The sequence below is a fragment of the Rana temporaria genome, chromosome 1, assembly GCF_905171775.1.
Source record: "Rana temporaria chromosome 1, aRanTem1.1, whole genome shotgun sequence".
Lineage (NCBI taxonomy): Eukaryota > Metazoa > Chordata > Amphibia > Anura > Ranidae > Rana > Rana temporaria.
This window is the reverse complement of record NC_053489.1, coordinates 178,550,425-178,565,737: the sequence shown is the minus strand read 5'-3', so window position 1 is coordinate 178,565,737 and position 15,313 is coordinate 178,550,425. Positions and strand designations below refer to the sequence as shown.

The following is a 15,313-nucleotide window of genomic DNA, read 5'->3' as shown; positions in this document are numbered from 1 at the left end:
GATCACTTAAGTTATTGGTGAATTGTTTCCCGTCCCAGAGGGAGGAGCCCTATGGTGTCATTAAATCCTGCTGCTGTCAGTGAGGAGAGAAGGGGGTATGGACGTGTGTACACTGAGCTGTGATTTGGCTCGGGTACCCACCATAGCAAGCTGCTTGCTGAGAAGAGGGGTGATGTTGGTGTGTGTATGGCTGAAAGGTACCATGGGCAGCCAGCATATCCCATGCCAAAGAGCGCCTTCCCCTCCGAATGGACAAACCTTGTCCATAAGGTCCAGGTTTGAGTGTACACCTCACGTTTATGTTCAGAAAGAGCAAGGTCTTATTCCTTTTTAAATATAGGCACCACATCAGCCTTGCACCAAACCAGTGGTATTCCAGTCATTCTCTAAAAAAAACAATGGCTTTGAAATGACAGCTCAGCTGAGGACATGAGTGTAGTAATCTTTGGTCCAGGAACATTTATTTATTTTTTTCCATTAATTATGAACTTTTCATTTGTATAAACAGACTTTGAAGAAGGTATACACAGACCTGAAGGTATTAATACTATTTGTCCCAAGTCTCCAGCTCTGTAATCTTATAAATGGCCTATATGCTCCTTTTTTACTGTTGATGTATTTGAAGAATTCATGGGGTTTGATACTTTTTGCAACCGATTTGGAATTTGTGCAGCCTAAATTTCCTTTAGCATATTTTGAGTGTTCCTCAAATGCTCTTTTTTATAGCTTCTCATTTTGAATGCGAGACAGTTTTTACTTTTGGCCTTTTTAAACTTCTTGTCCATGGAAATATTTTTGCAGTGTTTGCATACAGTTGATTTTCAAAAATGTCTACTTCTGTTTTAAGTCTTGGAGAGCAGCCTTCAGTTGGTCACTGCTACCCCAAGGCTTTTGTGAGCATTAGTAGCAAGCTCTGAAATGTTTGAGGTCACCATGTTCAACAGAGCATCATTTTTAGTTGGGGCTTCTATAAACTGTACCATAAAGTTGCTGTCATCTTATTGGGTAAAAGTATCGGCCCTTTGACTGGAATAATGGCACCGCTGGCAGACTAAACTCCAGTCTAGTAAATTCCCCCTATTATTGTTCCAGACCTTTTTTGTACAAAGAGCTCTAACATTGTGTGGCTTGTAACAAACATCAATTAACTTTGAAATATGTGCAGCTCCACCCATAATGCTTCAGTACAATGACCCTTCATAAACCAGGTTCTTTTGCACTCTTCGAGCCCATGTTAACATTGGGCTGTTTTCATCTGCCATGTGACATGTCAAATCAACGGCACTGCCTGAATCGGTGTGACGCGGACTTTGCAGCGCTGCACTGATTCCAAAAATGGCTTCTGCACTACTTTTGCCGATTTTTGAATAGACATCCTTTGCATGAACCCCCACACAGATGTCTGTCAAAACGCCCCTTAAGTCGGACTGAAATGCTGGTTTGAAATTATGAGAGTTCAGTTGAACTTCAGCTTGGATTACTTTTTACAGATAAATAGGCTGGCACTTAAACTCGTATCTACCCTTGCTTTTCAGAAAGAGTGGCGGGAAGACCCAAATGGTGAATTCAGGAGGAAAGTTGCTCGCTGTGTTAGAAAAAGTCAAGAAATGGCATTTGACTGAACTAGTAAGTCTGCGTATTTTGAATTCTGAAATTGTGACCAGCTGACTTGTGTTTGTTTTTTTTTTTTTATTGCATTGTTCCTGAAAATTTAATAAACCATGTAAACAAAATTGAAATAGAAATTGAAAGTACACAAACCTCTTAACCAGCTTGGCTCTGGAAGGTTTTACCCCCTTCATGGCCAAGGTTTTTGTTTTTTTTTCCAGCTTTGTGCTACGTTAGCAATTGTACAGTCTGTCGCTGGTTGTGTTCACCAGACACAACTGATGACTGTGCCATATGATCACTGTGACCAATCGGATCACATGACAACTAAACACAATGGATGGCTTCCTTTAATGGTGTACAAGTGTTGCTAGCTGTTATTGGTCAGTGGTCACATGGTACAGACAGGGTCAATCACAGCCCATCTGTACCATGTACAAACAATCTTTTGACCATTAAATGAGATGGGCCATCGGTTCATCAAGATTAATACATTTTTAGCTGTATATCAGTTTGGACTATAACTTTCCTACAGACTAAATATACACAGATTTGGGTTATTTTCACCAAAGATATGTAGCGGAGTACAGTTATAAATGTTTGCAAATGTTTGTTTCATAAATTTGGGCCAAACACCTTGGCACGAATAAAGCGATGATTACCCCAAAAGGGCTCTATTTGGGGGGATTATGATTTCATATAGGTACAGTGTTGTCTGACCGTCATTGTCATTCAAAGCGCAACTGTGCTGAAACCTATAAATTGGCCTGTGGTTAAGCTTTATATTTTGTCAGACTGCTAACTTTTCCTTTTCTTTCAGTGCATTTAAAAGAAGCCTGTCTACATCGAATGAGCAATAGCATTCACAGGCAGAAGCAGAATCCTGCTCACAGCATGTGGCATCTCACTGACCTCTGTTCTAGCCTCAAGTGGACAGTTTACTGTTTAAATTATAGGATAGACTTCTGTTTTAACTGCAGACTGATCTTCAATCTTTATCGGGATCCTTATTTATTCAGATATATATTTTTGCATATGTCTTTTTATAAAGGTGAAATTGCTTTCTTTACTGCACTAACCCTTATATATTAGGTAAATATCCATCCTCCATTTGTCTCTAGCAGTACCATATCTGTTCACCACATGGAAAATAGGGCTTATTTCATCCAGTGTTTCATGTAGCAACAAATAACATCACTGTGCACTGCTTGGCAAGGTTTAAATTGGCCAGAAATTGGAATGCTAGAATATTTTATGCATTTGCTGCCGCACATGAGTTGGGCATTGCAGAGCTTGAATTCAGCCAGGATGAGCTATGTGCTGTACTTGGATATGTTGGTAGTCAATGCTTTATTTTTTAACCATGTTTACGCAGTAGAATGTCTGTTTTTTTTTTGTTTTTTTTTTTCGTTTTTTTTTTGTCTTGTGAACCATTTATTTGGTTAAAAAAAATTAAACTATTTTTGAGATGTTTTGATTAATGTGATTGTTTGAGTAATTTGGGAAAGATTTTAATTTTGGGGTTTTGTTTTCAAAGTGGGCAAAACAGGTTAAAAATGTTAACCAATAAATATCCTCCAGTGCATATTAATCAATAAAGTGATTTTTTTTTCTAATAAAATGCTATTGATACAATTTTTATATAGTGTTCAAAATATAATTCAAAAGACCTTATGATTTTCCAATATATTTGAATCCTTGTGATGGTTCTTCAAAGACAGCAAGCATGTGCTGCTCCCCCCCCCCCCCCTCCTCACGGCTTGTGATTGGACACTTAAGTTTGGTCTAACTATTTAACCATTTGAGGACTGAGCCTCTTTCTAAGATTTGGTATTAAAATCCTTTTTTTGCTAGAAAATTACTTGGATACCCCCAAATTTTTTATATTTTGTTTTCAAACACCCTAGAGAATGATCAGTTGTTGCAATACTTTGTCCCACCGTATTTTCGCAGCAGTCTTGCAAGCTTGTCTAATTTTTTTTAATTCAAAAGTTGCGTGTGTGTTAAAATTATTACTCCAACGTTCACGCCTCACATTTGTTTGACCACTGTTTTTCGTATGCATTCACTTCTACATGTGAGCTCAGCAGGACAGGGCGCCTTTAAAAAAAAGTTTTTTATTGCCACACTGTTCTTTAAAAATACATTTCTTGTAAGAGGGGAAAAAAAGCATGACAGAACCTCCTTAAATATGAGATCTGGGGTCAAAAAGACATAGAGCTGGGGGGCCCTCTCACCCATCTCCATACTAAACAGGAGATGGTACGCGATTGCAGTAAGCGGTGGAGGGCAGAGGGTGGCGGGAAGGGGGCCCCCCCTCGACTGCCGCTGATAAAAGTGATCTCGCAGAGACCACTTTTCTGAAACCGGACCGCTCCCTGAAGAAAAGGATACCAGTGTAAGGCGTAATGTACACGGTATATTTTTACAACTGCTCCTGAACGATTTAACTTGATGGATAGTAACCCACGTTTAAAATGTCAGTTTTGCCGCATTTACATGTTGCGTTTTTAGAAGTGTTTAAAAAAAAAAAAGTCAAATGAGACTGTGTACATGGTCACATAAGATATTGAATGAGTTCAGGGGCAGTTAAAAAAAAAAAAAAAAATCCAGCTGCCTCTGAATGTACATTTGTCAGCGTCCCATGTACAATGGGGCCTTATGGTAGCTAGCTGCTGCCATAGTGATATCTCTCTTCAAAGTGCAGACTTGTATCAGCGTGAGCCGGTCCAGAAGTGGTTAACCACCCCTGGATTCTGTGATATGTGGATTCTGCAGGATCCTGAGCTGTTCAGTGAAGTTATCTTCAGTGCATATATGAAAGATAAGGCTAGATGGTGCTTTAGTGTTGAAAACAAGTTTTATTAAAAATATCATCCAGGGTACTTCTTGTAGGTGCTTCTAGCGCACCTTTCTATCGGACAAAATTCAGGTCGTGTCAAATGCTTCTCCTCAGCCACTCGTGTTTAGTGTTTTAGCTGCTTACTACACTGTCCTGTCCCCAACATGTGAACAGGGATGACATGCCTTCCTCAGGGGATTGTGATTGGACAGGTTAGTAAGACCAGGATACATGGTGTCAGCAGCTATTTTCTTGTAGTTCAGACCCGTGCCATTGAGTTGTAGTCGTATATGGCGCTAGTGCATAACATATCTGTTTTAGCTATGCAGGACTGACCATTAATAAAGGCAAATTTTAAATTGATTGCATGATGATGTGGAGGACTGACATGCAACATCATAATACAAAACTAGCAATATACACATTAACCCCTAGTTGCATTATCACAGACCTTCCAATATATTCAAACAACTATAATTTGATAGATAAATAACAATGTGTATGTATAATGGACCAATAAACTATACTATTAAGCTTTTTGCTGTATTGAATATTACATTTCAATAAAGTCATTGATATTAAATTTCTGGTACTAAAATTAAAGTATTTAATGTAGTATTAAAAATTGTATACAATATATTTCTGTATTTTATTAAAAAAACATTTTATGATTTTCATTTGAGGTACTAAAATGAGAGAATTTTTCAATACAGCAAAAAATTTATTTTCATCTAATTTATTCGATCGTTGTACACTGATTTTATGTGCTTAAATATATTGGAAGGTCTGATGTAAATGGGGGGGTTAATATGTATATTGCTAGTTTTGTGTTATGAGGTTGCATGTCAATCCTCCACACTGTCCTGCAATCAATCTAAATTTTGGCTGAATATTAAAGGGTCACTAAAGGATTTTTTTTTAGCTAAATAGCTTCCTTTACCTTACTGCAGTACTGGTTTCATGTCCTCATTGTTTTTGCTTTGAAGTTGATGTAATTCTGCTGTGATCTCCACACTTCCACACTTCCTGCTCGTCTGTTTCCTTATAACCACAGTACTGGGAGCTTTCTCACGGTGGTCTAAGCTGTCATTACTGTGTGTCTAAAACTTCCCAGAACCAATCAGATTCATTTTAAAAACAAAACACTGCCCTGGATTTGTTTGTTTTTGTTCTGTGGGTCTGAAGCCAGGTTAAAAGTGAAACTAGAGGCACATTATATGATTGATTTTTATCTACTTTTAATCATTTTTAAAAGGAATCGGTTAACTTTTATGTCTCTATACCCTGTAAACGGTCATTTCAGCAAAAAATGTTTTTTCCTTTAGTGACCCTTTAATGGTCAGGTCTGCATAGATGAAGTGATGTGTTATGCACAAGCAAAGCAAATGCCATATATGACTACCACTCGGTGGTGCAGGTCTGAACTACAAGAAAAAGGCCACTGACACACTATACTAGTCTTACTAACTGTCCAATCGCAATTCTTCTGAGGAAAATGCGTTGGAGAGGACAGGGCAGTGTAGGAAGCAGCTTTAATGCTAAACACAAGCGGCTGCGGAGGATTGTATGGACACATGATCTCATTGGATTGTTATCCATTTTGTCAGTGGTGTGATAGAAGCACCTACAAAGTGAGTACCCTGGATATTCTATTTCTAATAGTGCTTTATTGTTTAAAACAAGTTTTATCTAGCCTTATCTTTCATAGATGTACCAAGGATAACTTAACAGCTCAGGATCTTGCATATATCTCAGAACCCAGTGGTTCAACTGCGCTGTTGGACCAAACGTAAGAGTGCGGTCACAAGCCCTGAGGTGAGGATAGTCGTATAAGGGGAGCATGTGTTTGCTGTCACTTTCGAGCACCATCACAAGGATTCAAATGGGGGGGGGGGAAGAGTAGCATGACTCCCCCCCCCCCCCCCCCGATATATTTTATACACTAATATAATTGTATTATCAATAGCACGACAGCCTTTTATTAGAATGCATTATTCAATTTATTGATATTATGCACTGAATTTTTTTTTTATTGCAAAGTAACTTTCTTTACAGTGTACAGCCTGGCACATTTTTTTTTTTTTATTACCTAGGGGAAAAAATGAGTGTGATTAGTGCCAGCAGCTGTAATTACTGCACATATACATTAAGGCAGGGATCATTAAACTACAGCCCTTTAGCTCTTGTAGAACTACACATCCCATGAGGCCTTGTAACACACTAACATTCAGGGGTGGACTGATAACCCATGGGGCCCCCGGGGCAACAGAAGATTATGGGACCCCTGGGCTTACAGATGGCGACCACGCCAGGAGGCAGTGCAGCTAAAATCTCAGGATTTTCACATCAAAAGCATGTTGGTTTAAGGCATAGCAGGGACAGATGTAAAAAAAAAAAAAAAACCTGATTTTTTTTACATACTGTCCCTGGTTTTATTGAGCCTGGCAAGGGGCCCTCGGGCAGTGCCCGAAAGTCCCAATGGTCAGTCCGCCCCTGCTAACATTCACAGACATGACTAGGCATGATGGGAATTGTAGTTCCTGAACTGGAGGGCTGTAGTTTGCAGACCCATGCATTAAGGTTGTTTAAAGTGATTATCTCTGGTAGCTCACAACCTTTTTCTAAGGTTAAAAATCTGGCTTGATGGAAACATTTTCTTCTATTTTGGGGCTAGAACCTAATTGTTTTTTTTTTTTTTTTTTGTTCCACTGGTTTTGCCACAACATGTGTAGTTTACCTGTGGTTCAGTGTGCTGCCATTGAATTCTTCTAATGCATGGTTTATTAAGAGTGCATCAAAGTCCTTTATGCTGCATCTTTTATGCACTTTCAGAAAACGTATTGGCCTAATAGAGGTCAGTGGGAGTGCACGTTAAAACTGGGTGAACTGCACATGCAGTTGTGCTGTAGCTAAATCACTGCACACCAGTGTGAACCAGCTTGAACTGAATCGTGCAGATGTAAAAACTTAAGACTAACTCTTCCTAATTCTATGTAAGTTCCCTTGTTACTCTAGTCCAGTGGTTCTCAACTCCTGTCCTCAGGACCCACTGACAGGCCAGGTTTGCAAGATAACGGAAACACATCACAGGTGATATCCTTTGCTGCTCAGTGATTTCAGTATTCTAGTCTGCATCTCCCAAAGCTAATACTTAAAATCTGGCCTGTTAGTGGGTCCTGAGGACAGGAGTTGAGAACGACTAACAGATTACCTGAATCTCTACCAGTCAAGAAGGAAGGTTATAGAACAGCAGTGCAACCTATTAACCACTTCCGGACCGCCTCCTGCACATATACGTCGGCAGAATGGCACGGCTAGGCACAAGCACGTATATATACGTCCTGTACTTGTACCCAGCCGTGGGTCGCGGGCGCACGCCCGCGGCCCGGTCTGAAGCTCCGGGACCGCGGGTCCCGCGGACCCGATCGCCGCTTGAGTGCGGCGATCGGTCCCCGGAGCTGAAGAACGGGTAGAGCCGTGTGTAAACACGGCTTCCCCGTGCTTCACTGTGGCGGCGTATCGATCACATCATCCCCTTTATAGGGGAGACACGATCGATGACGTCACACCTACAGCCACACCCCCCTACAGTTGTAAACACTCACAAAGTGAACCCTAACTCCTACAGCGCCCCCTGTGGTTAACTCCCAAACTGCAACTGTCATTTTCACAATAAAGAATGCAATTTAAATGCATTTTTTGCTGTGAAAATGACAATGGTCCCAAAAATGTGTCAAAATTGTCCGAAGTGTCCGCCATAATGTCGCAGTCACGAAAAAAATCGCTGATCGCCGCCATTAGTAGTAAAAAAAATAATGCAATAAAACTATCCCCTATTTTGTAAACGCTATAAATTTTGCGCAAACCAACCGATAAACGATTATTGCATTTTTTTTTTTTACCAAAAATAGGTAGAAGAATACGTATCGGCCTAAACTGAGGGAAAAAAAAATTATATATGTTTTTGGGGGATATTTATTATAGCAAAAAGTAAAAAATATTGCATTTTTTTCAAAATTGTCGCTTAATTTTTGTTTATAGCGCAAAAACTAAAAACTGCAGATGTGATCAAATATCACCAAAAGAAAGCTCTATTTGTGGGGAAAAAAGGACGCCAATTTTGTTTGGGAGCCACGTCGCACGACCGCGCAATTGTCTGTTAAAGCGACGCAGTCCTGAACTGTAAAAACACCTTGGGTCTTTAGCCAGCATATTGGTCTGGGGCTTAAGTGGTTAAAGGGACTGTTCAGCAGTATAGAACCTGGTTACACACAATAACTTTATTCAACCCAGTAGGTTGAATGAAAACCAGCAGCTCCGGTTGGAGCCACTGTACTACCAAGCCAATCTTCCCCTGCTGTTCTGTGTTTTGACTGGGGGATTGTAATGGTTTACCTGTCACCCTGCCCAGTCAGACATGCATCTTTTAGTCACTCGGAGACAAAACAGTCCTTAGCTATGTTTACAATTTGAGAGAATTGCACTTGGATGGGAATTATGGGATGTCCAGGAATATTCAGTTAATACTTACTTGGAACTTCACTGTACACTCCAATTTTCTCTCCAGCACAAACGCTTGCTGCTCACTGTTACTCCTCCAGACGAGCTAGCACTGCAAGGGTAGACCTGACACTACTTCAGCCAGGCCTCAACGAACTGCCTTTTGTGGGCAGGGACCTTGGGGCGTAGAAATAATTTAGGTGATAACGGGCAGCTATTCAGTTACCATTTCCATATGGCCCTCTTCAGGCCCTGCTAGCATGGCTGCAAAGACCTATTTTCACTGCCCTGCTTACAGTCCTCGCTACTGGTTCTGCACCCATCTCAAACTGCAATCTCTCAGGTGTGCCACCCCAGTCCTCCCGGCTGTGACCAGTTGATCTCCCTGGAGACCCTTAGAAGTGCTTTCTTGCTGTCCTCTCCTTCCAGGATCTTGTTGCTCCCAGTGAACCCGACAGCAACCACACTCTCACTCCAGCGCTTCCACCTGACAACTCTGAGTCACCAGGCTCAGACTCGACCAACCCAACCCCCCTGTAATTTCAGTGAAAGCTGGTTCTACAAAGTATTGACTCCGGGGGCTGAATACAAATGTACGCCACATCTTTTTAACACAAATAAAATTGAAAAACATTCTATAATTTTCCTTTCACTTCACAATTATGGGCCACTTTGTTTTGGTCTATCACATAAAATACATTTACGGTTGTAACAATGTGGAAAATTTTAAGGGGCTGGGGTATGAGTACTTTTTGAAGGCACTATGTTTGTCTATGGGTGCCAGAATAAGGGGAGAAATACTATACATTATTTCATACTCCACCAGGCTCTCTCCAATGGTATGACAAGCTCGCTGCATGCAGCCTCCTCTCTAAGCAGCTCATGGATGCAATCACACTTGCTCCCTCCTTGTATGGTTCTTAGCCCTGATTTTTACATGATGACTGGAGCTTCAGAAAGAAGAGGACAATGTCATCGCAAGGGCTAAAGTAAGGAATACTGTTGCTCTTTCTACCCCTGAGTCATAAGGAGCATTTAACACTTGCATTGTGTGTGGGGAGGGAATGCATTTAACCCTTGCAGTGGTTGTGTGTGTGTGAGGTGGCTGCAAGGGTAGATTTTTGACCAATTCCTGAAGTTGCGCTTTGTGTTCAGGGTAACCACCCCAGGTTTACAGTTAGAACCATCTTACCCAAATAGGGAAACTTCTTGCCAACTTTTTTCAGAATGCATGTATGTAACTAAAGCACACCAGAGACTGTCACAGTTCTTTAATTCATAAAACATTTGCACTATCAGTTTAATAAACAGAGTTTAACCATTTAAAGACCAGGCCTCTACTGGCACTCCTTTCCTACATACTGTATAGAAATCACAATTTTTTTGGTAGAAAATTTCTTAAAACCCTCAAACATTGAATATTTTTCACGCTTTAAAATTGCACAAATGGGCTACAAACAAGGTCTGGAACTCAAGTTATTGCTTTCGCTATAATCTTTGTGGCGTTGCCTTACATGTGTGGCGTGAACACCATTTACATATGCGTGCACACCCTACATATGTGTTAGTCTCTGTGCACAGGGGGACAGAGGCGCTTTCAAACATCTATTTTTATTTTAAAAAAAAAACGTTTTTACACACTCCCTTTTTTTTTTTTATGCAGACATCCGTTGTGATAGCAATAAAGCATGGCAGGTCCTCTTTACCGCGACAATTGAAGGGTCCCAGATCTCTCCTTGAAAGCATGAGATAAAAAAAAAAAGCATTGATCACGTGGCTTTTAAGAAAACCGGTAAATTCCAGTCCCCGATCATAGTTACATTGTCAGGTTGAAAAAAAGTCCAAGTTCAACCATTAAAATACATCACCTCTATTGTCATTGGTTGCAACTGCCAAATGGGATGTCAGGCTCTCCGGTGGTACGGAGGAGCCAGGAAAAGCACCAGAGAGCAACATGAAGGGGGGTTGACCTTCTGATTGTAAAAGTGGTCCAGTGGCTAAATAGCCGCTGGGATCACTTTTACAGCATAGGGCATGGCCAGGAAAAAAAAAAAAAACGATGGTGGGGTTATGACCCCCGGTATAATGGCTTGAACACAGTATGTACATGTATGTGACTGTGCATCAAGTGGTTAAAAAAAACAAAAAAAAAAAATTACTTTTGTTGAAGTCAAATTTTAAAACCTCCAAAACCAATGTGTTTCTACAAGCAGAGGTTAAACGGGTTGTAAAGGTTCATGTTTTTTCACCTTAATACATCCTATTCATTAAGGTGAAAAAAAATCTGACCGCTACGGCCCCAGCCCCCCTGTTTTACTTACCTGAGCCCGTTCACCTGCTGCGCTCGACCCGACATCCTCTTCTCCGCTCAGTCTGGCTGTTGATTGGCTAGAGTGGATATATTGATAGCAGCGCAGCCATTGGCTCGTGCTGCTGTCAATCACATCCAATGACTTGACGTGCCGGGGGGTGGGGCCAAGTAAAACAGTGAGCAGCTATAGCCGCCGGCTGTGTCACTGGAGTGCGCCCGCAAGAACTAACCCCCATGGGAGAGAGCTCCCATGAAGGGGGTTAGTTCTTGTGGGGAGGAGCCTAGACAGCCGCTGAGGGACCCCAGAAGACCAGGTTTGGGGCCACTCTGTGCAAAACGAGCTGCACAGTGAAGGTAAGAATAACATGTTTGTTATTTAAAAAAAAAAAATGTTATCCTTTACAACCCCTTTAAAAAAAATGAGGGTATTTGTCATTTTTAATATTGCACAATATTTGCACAATTGTTTATATAATCAGCATTTTCTTCAAAAATACATTAAAGTTCATTTCAGTGCACATAAATATAATCTCCAATTGGTGAGACTTAGTAGTAAGTATATACCAAACATATCAGACCTCAAAACTGCATTTGCCCCTGAAACGGCAACAGACTATGATACCCAAATATGTACATGAGCGACACTTTAAAAATCTTTAGGCCAACAGATGCAGTCCAGAGTTGTCCTCCCACAGTATGTTTTCTCTGTCACTAGATGTTGCCAGTTTTCCAAGCTTAATGACGGCCAGTGTCATTCAGCTCCCCTCCCCTAATCTCAGGCTGTCATGGACCTGCCTGGGGGTGTATCATTATCAGGGATGGGCAAGGTGAGCGTACATGGACACTGGTGTCCGTGAGCGGTCCTTGCAGGGTCCGCGGCCGCCCGTTTTGCGTTGGGCCGCAGGGAGTTGGTCAGTCGGACAGTCACAGCATCTACTGGTCCACCTCCTCCGCCGCTGCCCACTGGTTGGTAGGACTGCCACCGTCCTATCAACCAATCAGGTGCAGGCCCTGACCTTTAGAGGAGGAGAACGTAACTTCCTCTACTAAACCTGCCTAGGCTCGGTGCCCCGGCCCCTAGCTTGCTTATGAGTCATGTATGTGTCCTATTCCTATAGCTCTACTAGAAGAATCGGATCATAATGTAAGGGGGATCTATGGGGACCCTGGCCTGCTCTGAAGGGGGATCTATGGGGACCCTGGCCTGCTCTAAAGGGGGATCTATGGGGACCCTGGCCTGCTCTAAAGGGGGATCTATGGGGACCCAGGCCTGCTCTAAAGGGGATCCATGTTTGCATATTGCTACTTCATCCACATCCAAAATATAAAAGGTAAGTATTTTGTAACAGTATACCATAAGCAGTCTTTATATAAATGTTATTTTAAACTAAGGGCCCTTTCACATGTACGGATCCCGTGAGGATCCGTACCTTTAACATCCGCTTGCTCAGCTGGGATCGGTCCGTTGATCCCCACTGAGTCGGCAGATGACAGGGCGGTCCCTGCACACTGTGCAGGGACCGCCCTGTCAGACCGCCGCTCTCCTCTATGGGGGGATCGGATGAACACCGACCGTCTGTCCGTGTTCATCTGATCCGCAGACGGATGGAAAAATACGATTTTCTTCTGTCTGCAGAAGCGGACCATAGCGGGGACCGATGAGAAAGGATGTCAGCGGATGTTCATCCGCAATCCCATAGGGATTAATGTATGTCCGTATTTCATCCAAAAACATCTGAAAGGGCCCTTTTTTGTACTTGTAGAACTAGAGTAGACAGAGGTTTTTTTTTTTTAAAGGTTTTAATTTGAAATGTATCTTGGTGTCCTTCAGTAAGGTCTGTACTTTGGAAAATGTCTGCCACAGCCTTGGTCCATTCCTAGCTCTAATTATGCTGGCCTGGGTTTAGAACACTACTGTGTGCTTAAATCATTACAAGAATGGCGTTTATTGAAGGAGAAAGGATCTCCCTCCGCTGTAGGATAAGATGTGATATCACTAGACTGACCAGAAAAGCAGGATGACTTTTTTGTTAGGGGAAAGAAAGGTAGCCGCTCCAGGTGGGAACCTTGGTGGTGATCCACCCACAGAGATCTCAGATGCAGACAATGCAATCAGCAAGGCAGGAATAACGGATGTTTTTCTGGACAGCCGCACTCTGAACAAATAGTAGCCTTTATTAAAATTTGGACAGCACTACAAGCTATGACTAAACACTAGATACAGTGTGAAACGCGTCAGCTATCCAAGTTTTGTTTGCTGTGGCTTGTAGTGCTGTCCGAATTTTAATAAAGGCTACTATTGTTCAGAGTGCGGCTGTCCAGAAATACATCTTTGTTATTCCTGCCTTGATGACTTTTTTGCTAAAGGTGGTGGGAGGCTGTTGAAACAGGAATTGGGCTTTAATTTTTCACACAACAGACACAAGAAATGATAGGAAATTGTGCCTTCCTTGGTTGTATCCAGAAGAAGTGTCCCACTGGATACAATGTTTAATTTCCCTATGCAATACTAGAAATATTTTTTGGCTAGGGTTCAGTTGTAAATTATTTTTTTAAATAGGCAACACAGAGTAAAATGCTAACAGGTCATTACTCTGCTTAAGACTATTTTCTGTCTGAACTATAGCCACAAATTTCCTGTTGTGGTATATTTTTTCTTGTTCAAGTATTTTATTAAATATTATCAGAAAACATTGACTGTAATGAGTGAAGAGAAAATGCTAGAAAATTACTTAGAACCCCCAAACATTATACATTTTTTTCCTAACACCCTAGAGAAGAAAATGGAGGTCATTGCAATAATTTTTGTCACACCGTATTTGAGCAGCGGTCTTACAAGCGCACTTTTTTGGGAAAAAATTCACTTTTTTTTATTTAAAAATAAGACAACAGAAGAGTTAGCCAATTTTTTTTTTTTTTTTTTTTTTTTTTTAACAACAAGGTTGGTCTTTATTAAGGCAGAAGTGGTACAGTACAAAGTACAACAAATAAAACAAATAGCAGCATCATGAGCAAACACGAAACATGAGAATTACAGCACATAAAAGAACATTAGGCAGGTCAAACATTGAGCAGAGCGCAGTTAAGCATATCAATCGTGATCAATAACGATTAGAGTGGGCCGGGAGGGGGGAAGGGAAGAGGGGAGGGACAGGGGAAGGGACAGGGCGGGAGAAGGGGGGGGGGCCGGGCAGGGGGGGAGAGAACCAGCAAAGGGCAGCGAGTCATTAGCCCGGTAAGGTCAAAGAGGATTTATCCACGGCCCCCCACACACGCTCAAACTTCAATGGGCAGCCCCTGTTCATATAGGTCATTCTATACAGGGGGAGAACAGCATTGACCGTATCTACCCACGCACCCACCGTAGGAGGAGCCCTAGAGGTCCATTTCAATAGAATCGCCTTCTTTGCGTAGAAAAACAATAAAGACATCAACAACTTGGTACACCTAGGTCTCTGCTCATCGTCCTGTACCCCCAAGAGCGCCAGCTCCGGGGAGACCGGAAGACTCAGGTGGAGACGGACATTAATAGTCTCAAAGACAGCGGACCAGAAGTCCAACAGCTTAGAACAGGTCCAAAACATATGCATAGCCAATTTATTTTTAAATTGTGAAAGATAATGTTACGCCAAGTAAATTGATACCCAACATGTCACGCTTCAAAATTGTGCCCGCTCGTTGAATGGCGTCAAACTTTTACCCTTAAAAATCTCCATAGCCGACATTTAAAAAATTCTACAGGTTGCATATTTTGAGTTAGAGGAGGTCTAGGGCTAGAATTATTGCTCTCGCTCTAACAATCGCGGCGATACATCACATGTGTGGTCTGAACACTGTTTTCATATGCGGGTGCTACTTACGTGTGCGTTCCCTTCTGCTCGCAAACTCGTCTGGACGGGCGCTTTAAAAAAAAAATAATAATAATTTCTTATTGATTTTATTGACCCGATCCGAAAGCTCCATGACCGCGGCACCCGCGGACACGATCACCGCTGGAGTCCCGCAATCGGTCCCCGGAGCTGAAGAATGGGGAGAGCTGTGTGTAAACACAG

At 41.8% G+C, this 15,313-nt stretch overlaps 1 protein-coding gene across 1 annotated transcript in view; it reads left to right on the top strand.

Annotated features, from left to right (window-relative positions):
* LOC120933486 (ubiquitin-conjugating enzyme E2 G1-like) overlaps positions 1-3,089 on the top strand; it is a 36,569-nt gene extending 33,480 nt beyond the window's left edge. Inside the window, exons 5-6 of the mRNA XM_040346722.1 lie at positions 1,536-1,626; positions 2,429-3,089. Coding sequence (XP_040202656.1) covers positions 1,536-1,622 — 87 coding nt within the window. The 3' untranslated portion in view covers positions 1,623-1,626; positions 2,429-3,089. The remainder of the gene's footprint in view (positions 1-1,535; positions 1,627-2,428) is intronic.
* The last annotated feature ends 12,224 nt before the right edge of the window (positions 3,090-15,313 follow it).